Here is a 21,399-nt window from a genome sequence, read left to right as displayed (position 1 = left end):
GCCTGAATAGCTCAACACTAAAAATTCAGACATCATCACTGACACCATTCGCCCTTAAAAGAAACCAGCCTCGATACCCTTGATAAGAAAACAACCTAGGGTTCTTGACATATGCTGCAAAGCCTCAGCACAGAGTTAACCATCACTAGTTCGAGGTTGCAATGAAAGACCAAATTGGCGGATGTTGCCAAATAGCCATGGGTTTTAGTTTCCTTAGGTCCTATTTAACATTCTAAGTTTGTCGTCATATTGTTTTCTGTTGGGTCTAAAGTCAGACCCCGCTGATCCCAGAACTTATTCCCGTGAAAGAAAAACAAGGCAACAGCGATCGATCGTTTTACTTGCAAGGGAGGCCTTGTCGGTATCTCAGCTCATCATAAATGACCTCGACGACGGCCCCCTCTCGCTCCCTTTTATTGACAACGTTCACACAATAAACAATAGTTTACAACACATACCTTCCCCCGTAACCCCCCTTGGTTACAAAGACAAGGCACTGGGTGTGTGTGTGTGTGTTATGTGAGAATGTGTGTGTGACCCTGCTGATCAAAGGGTCATATAACATAAAAGCACAGCAGGAACATCCTTGGTCATAAAGAGGGTAGTCTCCCCCACACCCTAGATGGTTCACCCTAGATAACACAGTGAAGCCATACAAAGGGGAGGAAGTTTGCCAACATCAAACAAGGGTGTTCCTGTGATAAAAACACTATCACCCCCCCTCCCAGAATCTTAAGGATCTGGGGAGGGGAGGACAGAAAGAATACTTTAAAACTATGTACAAATGGTAAACATAAAAATGACAAACATTTAATATTTCAACTTAACATTTTCCTTTTCTTTTGTGGTACATACCATCAGTCTAAGCGGCTTTGTTATATATGGCGTTATTTTTGTGCCATTGTTCTCAGTGCAAGTAAAGAAATTTTGAGCACACATAAAAATTTTTTTGAGCGCATGTAAAAACCATTTGCAGATGCACAAAAATAACGCCATAGTTATAAGCATTTGTGAATAAATTGGACATCAGGTGAAGATAATTCCTGTCTTCAAGTGTTCTTCCTTCACTGCATCAGTATCCCTCTTACAGGGAGCCACAGTGTATGCCATAAGGAACCTTCTGCCGGATGTAGCTAAGAAATACAGACCCAGAGGGAAGCTGCTTTGCCCGCCCAAGAAAGACTCTTCAACAATATGAAAGAAATGAAAGAAACTGATTTAAATAAGTTTTTAAAGCTCACCACACCAACTCATATTTTTTCCTTTTCAACCAGAGCAAAACAACTCCTTTAACTCTCACCCACTTCAACTGTGCAAACAGGGAACTCAAGGTCCAAAGCAGTTTGGGCATGAAGTTTAACTGGATATTGAAAAGCATTTATAGTCTTACTGAGCACTCAAAGCATTTCAGTATGTTTAAAGTGTTTCATTTTATGGTGTCTTGTCACTATTCTCTCCTAAAGCCTGTAAGAGTTATTTAGTCATGACCCAAAGACACGCTGTGATGTATTTGTAACAGAAAATAATTTTACATTTAAAGGAATAAGACTCATTTTAAATTTGCTCAGTAAATTGATTCTGGCAGCCATTTTTAGAATTAATTCTGCTGTGAATTCTAGCATTCACATACTAGATTCTATACTAGATTTGTATTCAGTATTACACAATCACTTATCTATCTGTTGATAGGTAACATGTAATCTTTTGCAGTCCAGAGAAATTTGTTTTATCATGAAAGGAAATTGCATTTCTAATAGTTGTAAAAAGATGCAAAGTTCACAGAACAGTTTGATTGGCAAAGAATTGTAAAGTCTAATAGATAAAAATAGGTAAAAAGGGCAGTTTTATCCACATGTCATCAAACTTTCTTTTTGTTAATTTAATTTCAATACAGCATATATTTAAAGAATTTGCCTTATTATAGATAAAGTTACTATTAGCTTATGGCATCATGTGGCACCTAATTTTCAGTCAGTTGCTATAATGCATGCACATTATTTTTTCAAGGTTGTCTAACCATTATTATGTATTATGTAAGCAAACTTTATTGTTTTATATAGCACTTTTCACAGAAAAAACTCAAAGTGCTTCACAGTAAAAGACAAGAAATAAAAGTACAACAACAGTTAGCACTGTGACATGCACATTGTGTCTTACTATGTGAAATGTTCGTAAAATGTTTTACAGAGTATATTTTCTGTGTTTCTAGTATGCTTTTTCTGTATGCTGTGATTTGGTGATCCCATAAAGCTTGTGGAGTTTCAGTTTATTCATCTTTGTGTTTGCATGGCATGACCTCAGCGAGGCACTGCCAGCATCCTGAACTCCTCGGGAGAGTAGGTGAAGCCCATCACACCCTCCAAGCTGGGCATTTCTCCAGGAACAGGTCTGAAGGTGAAGCGTTGGAGCAGAGATGCAAAGAAAAGGAAGAGCTGCATTTTGGCCAGGGGCTCACCGATACACACACGTTTACCTGTGGGAAACAGAAGTATTTATCCTGCTGTTCATTTTGCTATCAAATGTACTCTTAATGGAAACCTAATTACACGCTATAAAATTACCTGCTGAAAATGGCAAGAAGGCATCTCTTCTTCGAAATTTGCCCTCTGAGTCCAGGAAATGTTCAGGATTGAAGACATCTGGAGTCTCCCACTCATTCTTATCAAACAGCACAGATGAAAGTATTGTAGTAATAGCTGTGCCCTGAAACAGTGTTATCAGATGTTGTTATTAGCTATTTATAAATAATTGAAAGACATATGAAATGAATGTTAATTTCTGGCTCAGTCTGGTAAATAATCCCTTACTTTAGGAATGAAGTATCCTCCCAGTGTAGAATCTTTACTGGCCATTTTTGGGAATCCCAATGGAACAATATTTCCAAACCTTTGGGTCTCGTGGATAACAGCATCAGTGTAGGGTAGGTTGGGTCTGTCGGCCAAGGTGGGCAGGCGAGACTGTCCGACCACTCTGTCTATCTCTGCCTGGACTTTTTCTGAAAGGGGAAACAGTAACGACTAAAACAGACAACTTAATAACCATCATAGTCAGACTGGCCTAAAATCTATATTCTTCAGGCTGTTCTCATTTTTCTTGTTTGTGCCTGCCCATCTGTCCCCCCTCATCCTGCTTGTGACCTAAAATCTCATGACAATACACCAATGGTTTACAATTCTTAAAATGCATTTGACAGACAGAAAAAAGGGAGTTCTCTCCTTTGGAGTTACAGTCAAGGATGCAAAGGCGTATCCATTATGAAAGTGGCCCACCTAGAATTTAACCCACAAATTCTTCTTGGAGGAGGAAACCATCCTTTATTTGCTTTTAGCTGTTTAAGATTCTCAAGCTTTTTGACCTTCACTTTTTCTTCATGCGATGTTAAAGGAGAGTTGAAAGCAGGGATTGAAGATATGCAATCTGGGATGTGAGAAAGGGGGATAGAGTAATAAGTTACCAACCCTGTATTTCTGGGTAGTTCATCATAAATACTAGAGCCCAGCGTAGAGTGGTGGAAGCTGTCTCTGTCCCAGCCTCAATCAGATCAAGGGTACAAACCAGAAGCGTTTCAATATTAAAGCCAGCACGAGGATCCTCTTTTTTCTAATGTAACAGAAAAATACAGACATTATCCACAGTACTCGGTTCATTTAGGCAATTTACTTTATTACTAGTTAATCTCATGATCATAAGGATTGTGTTTTTTGATTAACTGATTCATTTGGGTGGCTGAAGTCTCAGAAACTTTTGAAGGACTTCTTTTGAATCTAAACACAGTTCTGGCACATTACAAATGTGACCTATTAGTGGCCGGTATAGACAATTGTCATGGTTTACATGAACACATGCTTATTGTTTCAATTAATTTTTTTAAAATCTAACAGAATAGTATTCATATGCTTCACTAGAAATGTTTTTGTGTTACCTTCTCCATCTCTGACAGATATGCATCAATGAAATCACGAGGGTCATCTGGGTTCCACTCTTCCTGGTGCTTTTCAATTTCTCTGTTTAAGAAAGCCACAATCTCCCTGTAGTTGGCATGGACAGTCTGGTGAGGTCCTGGCAGGTACTTCATCAAGCCAGGAAAGGCATCATACAGCTGGTGAGGATGATAAACTCTTAGTAAAAGACCAACAACAACATCGCAAATGATCATCACATGGTAGTTTAAACAACGAGTACCTGCGTCTGAGCTGAACCAGCAAGCACAACGGCATCATTGTCCAGCTCCAGAATTTTGCGAAAGCTCGGGTCACTGTATTCAAAGCGATGTCCGAAGACCACAGAGGAGATGATGTTACCCACTGCATTTGTTACGATGTAGTGGGGGTTGAATGGTCTACCTGTGAAGATGTCAAATTCTACTCAAGTCAAGAGAAATCCTGCTACAAAAATGATTTCAGTGCAGAGCAATCACTTGAGTCATGTGAATTCCTGCAGCCTACTTGCCTTGCTCCTCCTTGAAAGCTTCACAAAGGAAACTGCACTCCACTTCAATGCACTTCTCCAGTGACTTTTGGCCTTCTCCAAAGTAACGCAGGTGAGTGTTGGCAAACTTCCTCTGCTTCTTCCACAGGTAACCGTTGCTCAGCGCTATACCTATTAGAATATTATATTAAGTTAATAACAAGGAAGTCTCTGCATTAATGTACATCTTGTAGGGCACAGGGTAAAATGTTTTTGGACTGTGAGAGGAAACATGGGAGCTAATAAAGCCCATGCAGATACAGGGAGAACATGCACACTTCACAAAGAAAATCATCAACTACCAAATTCACTGCAGTGAATCAACCCAAGGCGTTCTTGCTGTGTGTAATGTGTCTAATGGAGAACACATTAAAATATGTACCTAAAGTTTCTAGAAAGTAGGTAAAATTTGACTTACTAGTTGCATTTCACCACAGGACTTCTCATTTAATGCTATGCCAATGATATATTGGTGCTTGTCATTTCCAAAAGGCAAAAATTTAATACAGTTTAAGACTTGGGGAAGGAGGTTGGTACACCCAAAAATATATGTGATAGCACATGCTTTCGTGCACGTGTTTTAACTACTCACCAATGCCCTTGAATATAACATGGAAAAGAGGGACGATTGGTCGATCAACAAAGTTGTCCAGGTGGCTGACAAGAGCCTCTTTGACCATTTTATATCCTGCAACAAACACCATCCTCTCACTGCCCCTCCTCAAACTGAACACGGGGCCGTACTTCTGAGCCAGCTGCATTTAGAAATAAATCAAGAGAAATGTTTCACAGTTGGTATTCCTTTAGAAGACCTGAACTCTTCCACGGCATACATTTTTAATTTCTCTTTGATATTTGGGCTGAATGGGACCAGATGAATGTAAAAACAAAGAATTACCAGATTTTTTTTTTACCTGATTTTTGTTTCTAAGAAAAATGAGAGCCACATATAAGGATATTTGTTTAAAATTTCGATAGAACAGTAGCAGTATAATGTCCTTGTAAGTGGATCTCAGGCCCTTGGAGAGCAAAATTGAGTATTTTGGTCTAAATAACCCAAAATGTGAAGTCCACATATATGGATGCCAGGTCCTAGGAGGTTAAAGTTGAAGTCTTGTTATTATCTGTTGTTATTCATCGTGCACATTATATTTGCCAGCCTACTGTATGTAAACCAAGTTGCACTGTAAGGATCTTCTCCTCCTCACCTCATGCATTGTTTTGTAGTCTACTCCAGTGAAGACATTTCCTAGCAGAGGCACAGCCCAGGGTCCTGGTGGAAAGTTGCGAGGCCTCCGGTTTCGTATTACATCACTTAAAATTAACAATACAAAACTGAGCAAAAACCAACTAGTAAAATTCATACAATCGAAGAAAGCTTGAAAAATCATGGTTGAAGTATCAGAAATCCCTCTGCAGGAGAAGCAGTGCGATCCAGCAAAGAGTGCTGTGGTATGTGTGGTGTTATCATCAGGCTGCAGAGTGCTCAGGAAAAGCGGCCCCAAACATGTTACATAACACAAATGGACTCTTGGGAACTGTCAGAAGCTGGAATTTGAACTGTTTCAGCTGAGTGATGACTGTGAGCTTGTGTGTTAAACATAGATGCGTAAAAGATATATTATTAGTTTTTTTTTTGGTTTCACAATAACTTATTTTGTGGTGTATTTTCAAAATGCTTCACACTTGAAAAATGTCAGTATTACACAGTTTACAATTATGAAGTGAAAGGTAATGCGGGGGTGGCCATCTGGTAAGATAAACAATTCAGGCAGGAAGTAGTAATGAGGAAAGAGACAAAACTCTTCCAAAGTTCATTCAGGAACAGCTCAACTAACAGCTCAAAGAATACAAAAGCTCTGCTTCAGTGAGTACTGAGACTGAAAACCCAGCAGTGCTCGATGGGGAGTCAACATATGGAGGAAACAGATTAGATGATCCATTAAAGGCTCGGTAATTCTCATATGTTGTATTTGTTCTCCTCCACCCTGCAAATCCATGCACACAGTGTCACATTGTTTACTGTGTCTCCAGAGAGTTCAGGACAAAAATGCTCGGGCAGACATTCTCCGTCTGACTGTGCTCTCTACTTAAAACACTACGCTCTAGTTACACAATCAACAAGTGATGGTGTAAGTTACATAAAACTGTGCATTTGTGCGCATGCGTGTAATTTGAAGCGCTGATGTGAGGAAACTCTTTCTGGATGTGGACAGTAAAAAGCAAACTTCCTTATTCTGATGAGATTAGTCGGATGTGGCACTTCAGTAATGCGATGCTAGAATAGATATCTTTGCTTTACTTTAGTAGTTGCCTGATAAACTATTCCCTTGATTGTATTAAAATGTTGCAAATAAGAGAACTCAGTGTTATTGACTCTAATCATTCAGGTAAATAAATCCTAAAAGCTTGATTCTGTTCATCTGGACGTAATGGGAGAAACGTTTCGTCACTCATTCAAGTGATTTCTTAAGTCTCCGCTGACTGCAGGTTTCCCCAACATTATAAACAGTACATTTGCACAATGACTGAAACTAGCACCACTGAATGAATGGGCTGAACAGAGAACAGAATCAACCTTTTGGGTATTACTGACTTTAAACTCAATCCCCCTGTTATTTTTTTCACATTAAAACCATAATAAATTAAAATTGATCTGCATTTACTAAGTCTATGCATTTGATATGTTTTCTAAGTTCTATTGCAGGGGTGTCAAACTCAATTGCACATGGGGCCAAAACTCAAGGCACACTTTAGGTTGCAGGCTAAACAATATAAACATTTATTGAACACACTAAAACAATGTTTTTTAAACATAAATATGAATAAAAACAGAAAGGAATATCATTCCAGATTAAATAAACTTAAAAAAAACAACAACTTTAACTTTAAATATTTTGCTCTTCATAAAAATATATCCTGTCAAAATTGTGCAAGTTAGAAATATGAACATGCAGCCAAAAACCCCAGAAAAAATAAATGAAAGCATACACAAGGTTGGAGCCGCATGTCGACAGAGCTGGGCATTGCCTCAGGAATGGAACTAGTAAACTGTGTGGGCCATTCAGTGTTGTACTTTCCCTTGAGGGTATCATTACACTGCAGCTCCATCTGAATCTGCACAGGTGCAGTTCAGCATCACACATGCCATGTCCATGAACTGACAGATTTCCTTGCTGAGCTCAAAAACTCTATTGAGAATTTTTATACCAACTCAGCCAACAGACCTCAGTACGATAAGGAATGTCGGCAAACTCTGAATCTATTTCCCACATAAAAGACTGAAATTGACGGTGATTTAAACTTTTAGCTCAGATAAAATTTACGGTCTGCGTTAGGGTGATCATTACATGCTCGATTTTTAGGACTTTACCACATAGCCTTTCCTGGTGTATGATCAGTGATATGCTGTTAACTCACCGGTACAGTTCTCCTCCTGCATCTTTACTCGCATCCTGCTGACTAGTCCGCTTTTTTCACCGCACAACACAGGTGTCGTGCCAAAGTAGGTATCCCCGACAGAATTTGTTTCCCCTGTGCTGGGAGCACGCAGGGAGTACTGATGTTTTCATTTTGTGAAAAAGTGAAAAATTTGTATCGTTACATTACCATTCAGTTTGAGGGTTACAACAGAAAATGATATATTTATTGCTCACGGGGTATCAGATGGGATTATTTTAACAAACCATTAACATTTTGGCTGATAACTATTTTTATATTTTTATTCTCCTATAACTTTACTATATAAAGAGCTAAATCCTCCAAAGTTTCAGGAGTAATGCGTCATAATAAGAAGTGTTTGTGAACTAAAAATCAGCAATGTGGGATACTGTTTGTCAGTGATTTACACAGGGGGAACAAATTGTGGCAGGATCAGCCTGATATTATTTGTATCCCACTATAACTTCGTTGTATAAACAATGTGGGATACTGTTTGTCCGTGATTTGGACAGTCCAGCGTGTGCTCCCGACGGAGGGGAAACAAATTCTGTCGGGGATTCCTAGTTTGGCACGACACATGAATGTTCCCAGTTAGCCTAGCGTCCAGCAAGGAGGCTGCAGCACCACATTATGGGATCTGTAGTTTGTATATTAGGAGCACCTCATATTGCCGGGCCATGCATAACTATAATAGTATATCTATATAAAATCATCTCACGGGCCAGATACAAATCGGATTACTCACCCCCTACCCAACCCTGTGGCTAGTCACGTGTTCCATAATGTTGTGCTGTGGACATTTATGTGCTTTTTGTGCAGAGGAGCTTGTTTTGTTTTCTGTTCTCATGCTGTCCTCCCATGGGAGCCCAGCATGAGCAGAGGTCTTTTTTTTTACTTTCCCATTGTAGTGTATATTTCAGTGTTTTTCTGTAATGCTACCGATCTCCAACCTGTATCCCCATGTGATGTCTTTGTTGTGTGTGCATGGTGGGGGGGGGATGTCCCATTTCACTGCAAGGCAACCTGCATGTGACGAATAAAGCCTTGATTGATTGATTAAATGTACGCCGGCCCGGATGTGGCCCGCGGGCCTTGACTTTGACACATGTGTGTTAAACTTTGCACTTTGTTCACAGTTCACGGTTCAGTGTGAGGTGGGACACCACAGTCAGTGCTGTTTATCTGATTGTGTTTGTCCTCTGTTCACTTGTAGCAGGACAGATGAAGAGAAGATATGGAGTTAATATACAAGGTTCTCGGCTTGGAGTGGATAGATGGCAAAATTATTTTAATATTTTTGACTGTTTCTCTACTGTTGACAGATTTTCTGAAGAACAGAGTGCCAAAAAACTTTCCTCCTGGACCCCGGGCTCTTCCTTTCATTGGTGACCTTCATCGCATCCAATCTACCAGACTTCACCTGCAGTTAACAGAGGTATGAGTCCATTCCTAAATAAAAAGTTATTATATTATAATAAAATTAAAAAACATTTGAAATTGAAAAAAAACAACCCTTCTTTCAACCATACAGATTTCACCTGCAGCTCACTGACTAATAATAAAAGCAGAAAAATAATGTGAAAGGAAACAAACATGTGAAATGAATCACTGGAGTGCAAGGAGGCATAATTTACACCGAAGTAGACAGAGTCGTTATTTAGCTTCTATAGAAATACTTTGTATTTGTATTGCATTTAGCTTCCTCCCGTGCCCATGTGGGTAAAGTGAAGGGTTCAATAAACCTAAGAGGTTCATTGAACCCTTCACTGAACTGGTATTTATTGCTCACAAGTTTAGCTATTTAACTGAATATTAACTTAACGGCCTCATTACAGGTAGGCTAACACCTGATATAGTGACATTTTCATAACTATAGGAACTTGTCTTAATGCCAAAGCTGTTCTGAATTCCCCACTCTGCTGAATGCAGAATGAGGATATTTTATTAATCTCAGAAGAAATTAACTGTGGCCTACTAGCTTACAGCAGTTCTGATATTAAGTAAAAAACAACAAAGACCTTTTCTTATATAAATTGCAAAATATGAATATATATAATATATACTACTCCTACTTTCATCTCCGTAATAATAACCACCTTCGTCCCTCACTCACTCCACACAGTACCACCATACTTGTCAATGCTCTTGTCACATCTCGTTTAGATTACTGTAATTCTCTTCTCTATGGTCTACCTCATAAATTCTCCATAAATTGCAGTTAGTTCAAAATACAGCTGCTTGTATTATTTCCAGAACTAGATCCACTGAAGTAGACAGAGTCGTTATTTAGCTTGCATGAGGCTTGACGCAATTGTATCATGTTTAAGGCTATATTTAGCAAACTTTTTAAATCAAATGTACACCAGTATATCCTGCATTAGAAATGAAACTGAATTAGTCCATTTAAATAAATGGAATAATTGTACATTTACATCAATGGGCAATAATCTTTAATAGTTTTTTAGTTTCTTTCTTTGAGGTTTGGACTGTTGGTTTAACCAAAAAAAAAATCATTATCATTTTCTTGCTTGGAAATTGTTATTTACTTTTTATCTTAGTTTTTTGTTTGTTTGTTTGTTTGTTTTTTTACTAAAATTCTACTGAGAAGTGAAATGATTGAGAAGTACTTTGTATTTGTATTGCATTTGGCTTCCTCCCGTGCCCATGAGGGTAAAGTGAAGGGTTCAATGAAGCTAAGAGGTTCATTGAACCCTTCACTGAACTGGTATTTATTGCTCACAAGTTTAGCTATTTAACTGAATATTAACTTAACGGCCTCATTACAGGTAGGCTAACACCTGATATAGTGACATTTTCATAACTATAGGAACTTGTCTTAATGCCAAAGCTGTTCTGAATTCCCCACTCTGCTGAATGCAGAATAAGGATATTTTATTAATCTCAGAAGAAATTAACTGTGGCCTACTAGCTTACAGCAGTTCTGATATTAAGTAAAAAACAACAAAAACCTTTTCTTATATAAATTGCAAAATATGAATATATATAATATATACTACTCCTACTTTCATCTCCGTAATAATAACCGCCTTCGTCCCTCACTCACTCCACACAGTACCACCATACTTGTCAATGCTCTTGTCACATCTCGTTTAGATTACTGTAATTCTCTTCTCTATGGTCTACCTCATAAATCCCTCCATAAATTGCAGTTAGTTCAAAATACAGCTGCTTGTATTATTTCCAGAACTAGATCCACTGAACATATAACACCTGTTCTTAAACAGCTCCATTGGCTTCCAATTCACCTCCGTGTCAATTTCAAGATCCTGCTTCTCACTTACAAAGCGCTTCATAACCTAGCTCCTCCATATCTATCCGATATTCTCCATACATACTCACCCCCGTACACCCCGCTCTTCTTCAGCTTCCCTTCTGTCAGTTCCACCTGCTCACCTGACTACCATTGGACTCAGAGCCTTTAGTTGTTTTGCCCCAAGACTTTGGAATGCACTTCCACTTGTTCTCCGGACCACACACTGTCTCACCACTTTTAAATCACGTCTCAAAACTCATCTATTTAGAATTGCATACACCTGATCTGTCTTAGTCCATTTTTACCTGCTCAGTTTTTATACTTGCCTTTAGACTTTTATGACTGTTTATGTCTAAATTTTATTTTACCATGTTTATTATATATACATATATTTTGTAGGTTAATTGGTTAATCCAAATTGCCCATAGATGTGAACGTGAGTGCAAATGGTTGTCTGTCTCTGTGTGTTGGCCCTGCGACAGATTGGCGACCTGTCCAGGGTGTACACCGCCTCTCGCCCTATGACAGCTGGGATAGGCTCTGAACGGCGCCTATAAATAAAATGTACTATTATTATTATTATTGTTATTGTTATTGTTATTATTATTATATATAGCCTCCTCAGAATGTATCATGCTCCAAAAACAACAATATACTGTCTGTGTTCAGTTTGCAGAGAAATATGGAAACATTTTCAGCCTTCGACTCTTTGGTGGTAGGATTGTGGTCGTTCATGGCTACAAACTTGTGAAAGAAGCCCTGGTTCACCAAGGAGAAGACTTCGTGGATCGCCCAATTATACCCTTATTTGAATCAATTATTGGGAATAAAGGTAGTGTTGGCATTTTCCCTCCAAAATTCCAAAAACTTGATTGAACTGATCACATCAGGTCTAATTTAATTTTTATTTCCAAAAGGTCTTGTGATGTCAAATGGTTATCCCTGGAAGCAACAGAGGAGATTTGTTCTTCACACATTCAGGAACTTTGGTCTGGGGAAGAAGACCCTGGAGTCATCCATCCAGCAGGAGTGCCAGTATCTCACAGAGGCTTTCACAGATCAGCAAGGCACAAAGAAAAAAAAACAATATAGTTACATGTTATCTATGTTTAGTATGTGTGTTTATAAAATTTAAATATAATTCACCATTGCTTACCATATGACATGTTTATAAGGTTCACAGTACTAAAGCACATGGCCTAAAAAGTTTCTTTAATAATTGTCCCACTTTTCTTTACCTGTGGCTCATCACCTGATTTATGTTTTAACAAGGAGTTCTAATCAGAGGCCAAACATTAAAAACAGCACCCACTCTGTTTCTCCACTTGTTGACATGCATTATATCCTGTTCATTTGATTTTAGTTTCATTGATATAGCTCCAATTCTTTGTTAAGATTCACAATTATTTGCTGAAATGTTCTGAAACACTCGGGACATTTCCCTAATCCTTTATACCAAAGTTTATTTGACACCCTTGGGTAAGAGTTGGAGGTGCATTTCCCTTGCAATTTTCAAGGTCCCCTTTGTTCCCAACTATGTATTTGAATTTTAATTTAATTAATTAATTTTTTTAATTTTATGGATGTTTTTTCTCCTCATTTTGCAGGCAGACCCTTTAATGCTAAGAACCTGATTAATAATGCAGTCTCAAACATCATCTGCTGTTTGGTGTTCGGCAATCGATTTGAGTACACTGACAAGCAATTCCAGTATATTCTCCAGATGTTCAATGACATTGTTCGATTACAGGGAAATTTGACAGTACGGGTGAGTGCATGTTATTCACACACTCATGTACTTCTAGTTCCAGTCTCAAACATGGATGTAAATGTGTGCTTAATCAATTTGCATATCTATCTGCTGTGATGTCCACTTGGCGGTTTTTCACCACTGTGCATTACAAGTGAAATACACTCCAGAAAGGATTATTTACTGAATGTGGATCTACAACACAGCAGTATCAGATTTACCCATCGCCTGTAAAAGCCAAACAGAACCAATTCATCCATTCAATTTCTAACATTTCCTGGTTAGATACAGTAAGGGAAACAATTTAAGCAGAGCTGCTTGTTGCTATTTTAAAACCAATCACACCGTGATGATGAGTGTAAATCCTAATGAATGAAGCCTTAGCTTGACACCCCTGACTTCTAGCCTTAAATTAATTCACAGTTCCAAGCAAACAGCTCAAAAAGACTTTTTAATAAACTTCATTGAGCCTTTTTTACTTTGACACCGAGCTGTTTACAAACATTGTGGCAGTGATATGTTTCACACTAAAATGTTCGAACCATTTTAAAAATGAAGAGAGACGGACAGGTCACAAAGCTGTGTGACTTCACTCTTAACTAAATTGGCCTTTTGTTTTCTTTGTTTTGTTTTGTTTTCTTGGTGCATGCCCAACTTGTGCCCTGTATAGAGGTGCCATCCAATAATAAACACACTTAATATGAAAACAAACAAATGACCTACCTAATTACCTATACATAAACTAATTCAACTAAATAATTATCCCACCTTTAAGTTATTACATTAATACGGTGGCCCTGAGAGGCCAAAAGCACTGCAACAACAAAAAGGCTGCAAAAGCAGTAGGGAGGGCCTTTCTTGCAATGATACAGCTGCAGGTTTCAAACCTAAAATTCATGAACACACAGTAATAATGATCTTTATTATTGCTTATGTTAATACGGCCAGTCAATTAGATAATCTGGTTACTGTCTTCCTGCTCTGCAGATGTACAATACAATACCCTGGCTGATGAAGTGGCTGCCTGGATCACACCAGACGATATTTATCTTGACAAAGAAAATAGTTGAATTTGTAGAAATTAGGATCAAAGAACACCAGGAAAACTTTGACCCATCATCACCAAGAGACTACATTGACTCCTTTCTCAAAGAAATGGGAGAGGTTAGTGTTTTCATGTCTATCTCGATTTGCTTTAATAAAAAAAATTAATTCCCCTCTCGCCTCTGCAAGTAGTCTATCCTTCAAGCTCAGGTCCTCTACCAGAGGGCTGGGAGCTTAAGGGTTCTAACTCTAACTCTTCTGGACAGAGGGATCTGCTGGAGCCATTCACCTAACTTGGGAGTCACTGCACCTAGTGCTCCGATTACCACTGGAACCACTGTTACCTTCACTCTCCACCTTCTTCAGCTCTTCTCTGAGCCCCCGGTACTTCTCCAGTATTTGGTGTTCATTCTTTGAGATGTTACTGTCATTGGTACGTTTATCAGTACGTCTTCTGCTACATCTTCTCCTGCTTGTCTACAACTACTATGTCTGGTTGGTTAACCATCACCATTTTGTCTGTCTGTATCTGGAAGTCCCACAGGTTCTTAGCTCCGTCATTCTCAACCACCCTAGGGGGTGGTCTGTCCTCAGTGTCTGCAATGTTTCCTTCTGGTAGTGTGATCCCCTCCATTCTGACAGCCTTACCTCTCTGAGAGGATTTAGGTCTATGCAGAACATCAGTGGGGACAGTGCATCTCCTTGGTAGATCCTGTTGGTCTCTAGTGTTGTTCGCCACATCCCTGTTGAGTTCCTGATGAAGGCTCTTAGGGTCCTGTTGATCTTGCACTGTTACGGTGCACTCGGTGCAGTGACCCCGGAGCAAAGCAAGTGGCTCCAGCAGATACCAGGAACAACATCCAAGATCTCTGCACCTTCATGGGGGCGAGAGGGGAATTTAAAAATTTTTATTCTTTACTTTACAAAACGTTTTGATAAGATGGTTTGTATTTATATTGTGTACATAATCAAATATAACAATTTTCTCTTGTATCATTGATAGAAGGAAGATAAAGATTCTGGGTTTTATCTCGAAAATTTGATGGCTTGCACAATGGACCTGTTTGGTGCTGGAACTGAAACCACAACTACTACTTTACATTGGGGACTTTTATATATGATCCACTACCCTGATATACAAGGTGTGTCAGGGTAATATCTATCAGGGATACATATTTGTGAGCTTAGTCAACTGTGCACAACACTTATTTTCCTGTTTTCTGTGTGTGCAGAGAAAGTCCAAGCTGAGATAGATGCTGTGGTTGGTTCATCCAGACAGCCGTCTACAAGTGACAGAGAAAACATGCCATTCACTGATGCAGTTATTCATGAAATCCAGAGAAGTGGAAATATTGCCCCACTTAACATACTTCGCGTGGCAAACAAGAACACAGCTCTGGATAAGTACTCAATCCCAAAGGTACACAATCAACCAGTAACAAATGTTTGCCAGTTAAAAAAAAACAACTCTGAGATAATCAGATGTGTCAAAGGTACATACTAATAATGGATTGCATTTATATAGCGCTTTTCTAGACACTCAAAGCACTTTACAATTCCACTATTATCCACCTTTCCCTCATCCACCTGCTGGGCTCAGTGGAAGCTCCACCATAGCCACCACCAAACAACTGAGTTATTTTTACATTTTACACATCGGCCAGCTTCTGGCCAGTCCACCACCTTTCGTTGTTTATACTGTTACAAAAAAACGAATCAACAAACACACACACAAAAAACCCCATCGGCCCATAAAAACAAAAACTCCCCATTGGCCCACCGGGCAGATGCCTGCTATGCATGATCTGATGGCCAGTCCAGCTATGGCTCCAGGAGGTTTTTAGCGTACATGATGTGATCAGCTGACCTGCTCTTCTCTGTAGATTTACACAATTACACAACAAGTGTAGATGTGTTTTTTCATCTATCCTGGCAGATGTCTATCCCCCTACACTTTATACAGAGTTGCTATAAAGTTTAAATTCAGTGAAGTAATCTAAGCATGATCATCTAAAATGCAAAGTCGCTGCTACACTTGATGTAACCTAAATCTGACTAGGAGCACCACAGCTACTGTGCACCAGTCCAACACAGTGCTTTACTGTAAATTCAGCCCTGTAATGCAAACTAACCTGTTTATCCTGGACAAAACTACCCAGTATTTCCATGCAACATTTGAATAGCACAAAGTTAATATAGGTTAGTTTGTTTTGCAGGACATTTTACGACAATGAAAATACATAACTTATCAAAACATATCATACAAAGTTCCAACATGTGGTTAAAATAATGACATTGCATGTAAGCTTTAAATTTTCTGTTTAAGCGTCACTGTGCAGTCTCCAGCTTTAAATCTAACCTCTCTTCCTCATCTCCTGTCGGGTTTTTCTTCCCAAATCTTTATCCATCTCCCAGTGAAGTTAGCTCTCATTCTCTTCTCTCCCTGTGAAATCCATCAACTTGACCTTTAGCTATGAACGCACTGTGCGAAAAAGTGCACACAAACAGCTTGTGTGTTTTCTGATGTTTGCTGAGCTAATAGAAACTGTCTGTGAAGGAAACTTAAAGAAGTCCAGACGCTTTTCTTTTCAGGCTACTTAGACTGATAGAAACATTGATTTTTAAATTGCATGCAACTTAAAAAACACTCGCTTCATCCATCCTCCTTATCTGTAGCACTAGCTAGATGCTGAAGTACCGCCAACACAACATACAGACTCCTGCCTTATTAAAGTTCCGGCCAACTTTAACCCCTGAGTATAAACGTTATAAATGATAACACTGAACGTAAAGTAATGAGCATTTTCTGAACACGTAAGGAGTAGAAAGTACAGATATTTGTTTAAAAATGTAGGGAGTAAAGTACAAAGTTGTCAGAAGAATAAATATTCAAATACAGATACCTGAAAACTAGACCAGGTGACCCTGAATCCTCCCTTAGTTATGCTGCAATAGACATAGGTATGGGGGATTCCCATGATGCATTGAGTTTTTCCTTTCCAGTCTCTTTTCTCACTCACTATGTGTTAATAGACCTACGTCTAGCCTACGTCTATTGCAGCATAACTAAGGGAGCATTCAGGGTCACCTGGTCCAGCCCTAACTATATGCTTTAGCAAAAAGGAAAGTTTTAAGCCTAATCTTAAAAGTAGAGATAGTGTCTGTCTCCCGAATCCAAACTGGAAGCTGGTTCCACAGAAGAGGGGCCTGAAAACTGAAGGCTCTCCCTCCCATTCTTCTTTTAAATACTCTAGGAACAACAAGTAGGCCTGCAGAGCGAGAGCGGAGCGCTCTAATAGGCTGATATGGTGCTACAAGGTCATTAAGATAAGATGGGGCCTGATTATTTAAGACCTTGTATGTGAGGAGCAGGATTTTGAATTCAATTCTGGATTTAACAGGAAGCCAATGAAGGGAAGCCAAAACAGGAGCAATATGCTCTCTCTTTCTAGTCCCTGTCAGGACTCTTGCTGCAGCATTTTGGATTAGCTGAAGGCTTTTCAGTAAGTTTTTTGGACATCCTGATAATAATGAATTACAGTCATCCAGCCTGGAAGTAATAAATGCATGAACTAGTTTTTCAGCGTCACTCTGAGACAGGATATTCCAAATTTTAGAGATGTTGCGCAAATGGAAGAAAGCAGTCTTACAAATTTGTTTAATATGTGCATTGAAGGACATGTCCTGGTCAAAAATGACTCCAAGGTTCCTCACAGCATTACTGGCGGCCAAGGTAATGCCATCCAGAGTAAGAATCTGGTTAGATACCATATTTCTAAGCTTTTCAGGGCCGAGTACAATAACCTCAGTTTTATCTGAATTAAGAAGCAGAAAGTTAGCGGCCATCCAGGACTTTATGTCTTTAAGACATTCCTGCAGTTTAACTAATTGGTGTGTGTTATCTGGCTTCATGGACAGATAGAGCTGCGTGTCATCTGCATAGCAGTGAAAATGTATGCTATGTCTTCTAATGATGCTGCCTAAGGGAAGCATGTATAATGTAAACAGAATTGGTCCTAGCACTGAACCCTGTGGAACTCCATAATTAACCTCAGTGTGTGAAGAGGACTCTCCATTTACATGCACTAATTGGAGTCTATTAGATAGATATGATACAAACCACTGCAGTGCAGTACCTGTAATACCTACAGCATGTTCTAATCGCTCTAATAGGATATAATGGTCAACAGTCGAATGCTGCACTAAGGTCTAGAACAGGGCTGCCCAATCCCAGTCCTCGAGAGCTACTATCCTGCAGCTTTTAGATGCATCCCTACTCCAACACAGCTGAATCAAATGAATGGCTTGTTATCAGGCCTTTGCCAAACACGATGGCATGCTGAAGAGGTAATCAAACCATTTGATTCAGCTGTGTTGGAGTAGGGATGCATCTAAAAGCTGTAGGACGGTAGCTCTCGAGGACCGGGATTGGGCACCCCTGGTCTAGAAGGACAAGCACAGAGATGAGTCCACTGTCAGAGGCCATAAGAAGATCATTTGTAACCTTCACTAAAGCTGTTTCTGTGCTGTGATGAACTCTGAAACCTGACTGAAACTCTTCAAATAAACCATTCCTCTGCAGATGATCTGTTAGCTGTTTGACTAAAGCTGTTTCTTTGAGCAGTTTTGTAGGAATGGGGTCTAAAAGACACGTTGATGGTTTGGAGGAAGTAATTATTGAAGTTAACTCAGAAAGATCAATTGGAGAAAAAGAGTCTAACTTAACATCAATGGTACTAAGAGTAGCTGTAGATAATATTACATCTGTGGGATGATTATTGGTAATTTTTTCTCTAATGATAAAAATTTTATTTGTGAAGAAGTTCATGAAGTCATTACTAGTTAACGTTAAAGGGATGGTTGGCTCAAAAGAGCTCTGACTTTTTGTCAGCCTGGCTACAGTGCTGAAGAGAAACCTGGAGTTGTTCTTATTTTCTTCAATCAGTGATGAATAGTAAGATGTTATGGCTTTGCGGAGGGCTTTCTTATAAAGCAACAAACTATTTCTCCAGGCTAAATGATGATCCTCTAAATTTGTGACACGCCATTTCCTCTCCAGATTACGAGTCATCTGCTTTAGGGTACGTGTTTGAGAATTATACCACGGAGTCAGGTACTTCTGATTAGAGACCTTAGTTTTCACTGGAGCTACAGTATCCAGAGTCGTACGTAGTGAGGAGGTGAAATTATTAATAAGATAATCGACCTCTGTTGGGGTAGCGTTCAGATAGCTGCTCTGCTCTGTGTTGGTACAGGGCATTGAAGATGATAACAGTGGGTAAATTATATTCTTAAACTTAGTTACAGCGCTTTCAGAAAGACATCTGCTTTGATAAAGTCTACTTTATCAAAGTAGATGTCTGGTTTGTTTTTTGTTTTTTTTGTCTGTAAGTAATGAACAAAGAACAGTTACAACTCAAATACTCAGATACTCAAATACCAAGTGTATTAGGGGGGTCATAGGGGGTCATATGATTGTTGGGTTTTCTCTGTATCTATTATTGTACGATCTACTGTTCAATAAAAAGTGCCTTGAGGCGACCGTTGTTGTGATTTGGCGCTATATAAATAAAATAGAATAGGATAGAATAGAATACAATTGAAAATTCTAGTTACAGTAATAAAGTTAGTTTGTTACTTCCCACCTCTGGAAACACCCTGACACGGGAGCATAAGTAATGAACAAAGAACAGTTACAACTCAAATACTCAGATACTCAAATACCAAGTGTTGATGCTAAAGAACTGTAGCCAATGGGAAGTTCAAATCCTGCAATTTGAACAAATGGTATTTTTCAGGGCACCAAGATCTTGGCTCCATTGCACTCTGTTCTACATGATGAGTCTATGTGGGAAACTCCACATTCCTTCAACCCTCAACACTTTCTGGACCAGGATGGAAAATTTAGGAAGAGGGAGGCCTTCATTCCCTTTTCTGCAGGTTAGTCATCAGTTGCAATCTGTTAGGATGCCTGGGTCGTTGACCCAGGGGTTTTGAGTTTATTATATTATTTATACTTTCTAGTTTTTGGTTTCTTTCAGTTCTGTCTTATGGTTTATGTCTCTGTCTTCTTTAGTTGCTCTGTCTCCCCTATCACCTGCATCCCCTTGTCTAGTTCGCGTCTATGTGTATCCTAGTTCCTATATCCCCGTGTTCAGTCAGTGTTTGTGTCTGCCCTGGTCCCACGTCTCTGTTCCCTTTGTAGTGCCTGCATGTGAGTCTGTGTCTTTGTTCAGTCTGTGTTATGTGTTTCCTGTTTTACTTTGAAGGTCTCTGTCTTTATTCAGTGTGTTCAGTTTACGCTTCTTTGGTCTCGTCAGTTCTGATTTGCCCCAGCTGTGTTTCCCTCCTGTTACTCATTTCCTGATTGCTCCCTCTGTGTATTTAAGCCCTGTGTTTCTTAGTGTCTGTGTCGCGATCTACCGTTTATTTTGCTGTGTGTTTTGTCAATCCGCCCGTGTTAGTTTATTTTTGACCTTTTTTCCCAGTTATGTTATGTTTGAGTTCAGCATTAAAGCTGTTTTGGTTTAAGTTCTGTCTCCGGAGCCTGCACCTTGGGTCCTATTCCTGTCTGCACACAGCCACACCTAACACAATCCTTTAAAACTCTGGTAAATGCTGTTTTAGGCAGAAGTTTAAAAAATGCTACATGTTGCTGCTTATGGTCAACTTTTTGTATATGTAACATTTTATTTTGATTATTTGTAGCATAATCATATTTACACTACTCAATACAGTGATAAAGTGGTGAAGTAGATACAGATTAGCAGATACTCTGCTGCTTGTTCCTTGCATTAAATTGTGTGCTTTTAAATGTTCTTGTGCTTTATTTGTTGATCTAAATGAACACATAACTGTTATAAGCTGTGATTAGCGTGGAAACCCTGTAAATTATGTATTTAAAACATGTAGTCTTGTGTATTCTCAGGTAAGCGTGTGTGTCTTGGGGAGCAGCTGGCCAGGATGGAGTTATTCCTGTTTTTCACCTCCCTGCTGCAGAAGTTTTCAGTTACTGCACCTGCTGGAGAGAAACCCAGTCTGGACTTCATTTTGGGAGCCACACGCAGTCCCAAACCTTATCGTCTGTGTGCTGTGCCACGTTAGAGCACGAGTTATCCTCAGCTGAGCATGTCTGTTTCTCTGCGCTCTCAATGACTGTCTTCTGCTATTGTTTTTGATGCAATGCATAAAGAATATCTGCTTTACTGTTCTCTCTGTCTATCTCTAGCGCTCTAGTGTAAGTAATTAATAAGTAATATATATTTTAAATTGAATTTGAACGTATTTTAATTTTGCACGATTTTTCTGAATAAATATGGACTCACAAATAAAATAATCCTGATGCAATAAAATCCACAGACCATTACCTCTCAAGGGAATCACCAAAACGTCGTACTTATGATATTTTCTCTGCACATTGGAT

At 39.1% G+C, this 21,399-nt stretch overlaps 2 protein-coding genes across 3 annotated transcripts; one reads left to right on the top strand and one right to left on the bottom strand.

Annotated features, from left to right (window-relative positions):
* Positions 1 to 330: 330 nt before the first annotated feature.
* On the bottom strand, positions 331 to 6,010 carry LOC113016262 (cytochrome P450 2J2-like). Its single transcript, XM_080296949.1, has 9 exons — positions 5,676 to 6,010; positions 5,060 to 5,222; positions 4,446 to 4,599; positions 4,183 to 4,339; positions 3,923 to 4,099; positions 3,459 to 3,600; positions 2,808 to 2,995; positions 2,562 to 2,703; positions 331 to 2,473 (listed from the first exon to the last, which is right to left on the bottom strand). The coding sequence occupies exons 1-9, from the start codon at positions 5,856 to 5,858 to the stop codon at positions 2,298 to 2,300; spliced, it is 1,482 nt and encodes a 493-aa protein (XP_080153075.1). The 5' UTR covers positions 5,859 to 6,010; the 3' UTR covers positions 331 to 2,297.
* A 3,054-nt stretch (positions 6,011 to 9,064) lies between these two features.
* Positions 9,065 to 21,328, top strand: LOC113016252 (cytochrome P450 2J2-like). 2 transcript variants are annotated; one of them, XM_080296940.1, is made up of 9 exons: positions 9,065 to 9,343; positions 11,852 to 12,014; positions 12,100 to 12,249; positions 12,790 to 12,950; positions 13,920 to 14,096; positions 14,980 to 15,118; positions 15,209 to 15,396; positions 19,775 to 19,916; positions 20,905 to 21,328. In XM_080296940.1, exons 1-9 carry the CDS (start codon positions 9,143 to 9,145, stop codon positions 21,078 to 21,080), a joined length of 1,497 nt encoding a protein of 498 aa, XP_080153066.1. In that variant the 5' UTR covers positions 9,065 to 9,142; the 3' UTR covers positions 21,081 to 21,328. The 2 variants fall into 2 exon arrangements, with proteins under 2 accessions (XP_080153066.1, XP_080153065.1); XM_080296939.1 differs by having other exon boundaries at positions 9,089 to 9,343; positions 12,100 to 12,294.
* Positions 21,329 to 21,399: the final 71 nt, after the last annotated feature.

The sequence above is a fragment of the Astatotilapia calliptera genome, chromosome 23 (genome assembly GCF_964374335.1).
Source record: "Astatotilapia calliptera chromosome 23, fAstCal68.1, whole genome shotgun sequence".
NCBI classification, from domain to species: Eukaryota; Metazoa; Chordata; class Actinopteri; order Cichliformes; family Cichlidae; genus Astatotilapia; species Astatotilapia calliptera.
This window is presented reverse-complemented; position numbering and strand designations above follow the sequence as displayed.

What these genes read in the sequence shown, in the direction of transcription:
- LOC113016252 (XM_080296939.1), top strand. Translation starts at nt 9,143, where the DNA reads ATGGAGTTAATATACAAGGTTCTCGGCTTGGAGTGGATAGATGGCAAA. An exon ending in ATCAATTATTGGGAATAAAG is followed by an intron (nt 12,015 to 12,099) that starts GTAGTGTTGGCA and finishes TATTTCCAAAAG; the next exon opens with GTCTTGTGATGTCAAATGGT. An exon ending in TTACATGTTATCTATGTTTA is followed by an intron (nt 12,295 to 12,789) that starts GTATGTGTGTTT and finishes CTCATTTTGCAG; the next exon opens with GCAGACCCTTTAATGCTAAG.
- LOC113016262 (XM_080296949.1), bottom strand. Translation starts at nt 5,858, where the DNA reads ATGATTTTTCAAGCTTTCTTCGATTGTATGAATTTTACTAGTTGGTTT. An exon ending in TTCAAGGAGGAGCAAGGCAA is followed by an intron (nt 4,340 to 4,445) that starts GTAGGCTGCAGG and finishes CTTCACAGGTAG; the next exon opens with ACCATTCAACCCCCACTACA. An exon ending in CTGGTTCAGCTCAGACGCAG is followed by an intron (nt 4,100 to 4,182) that starts GTACTCGTTGTT and finishes CATCCTCACCAG; the next exon opens with CTGTATGATGCCTTTCCTGG.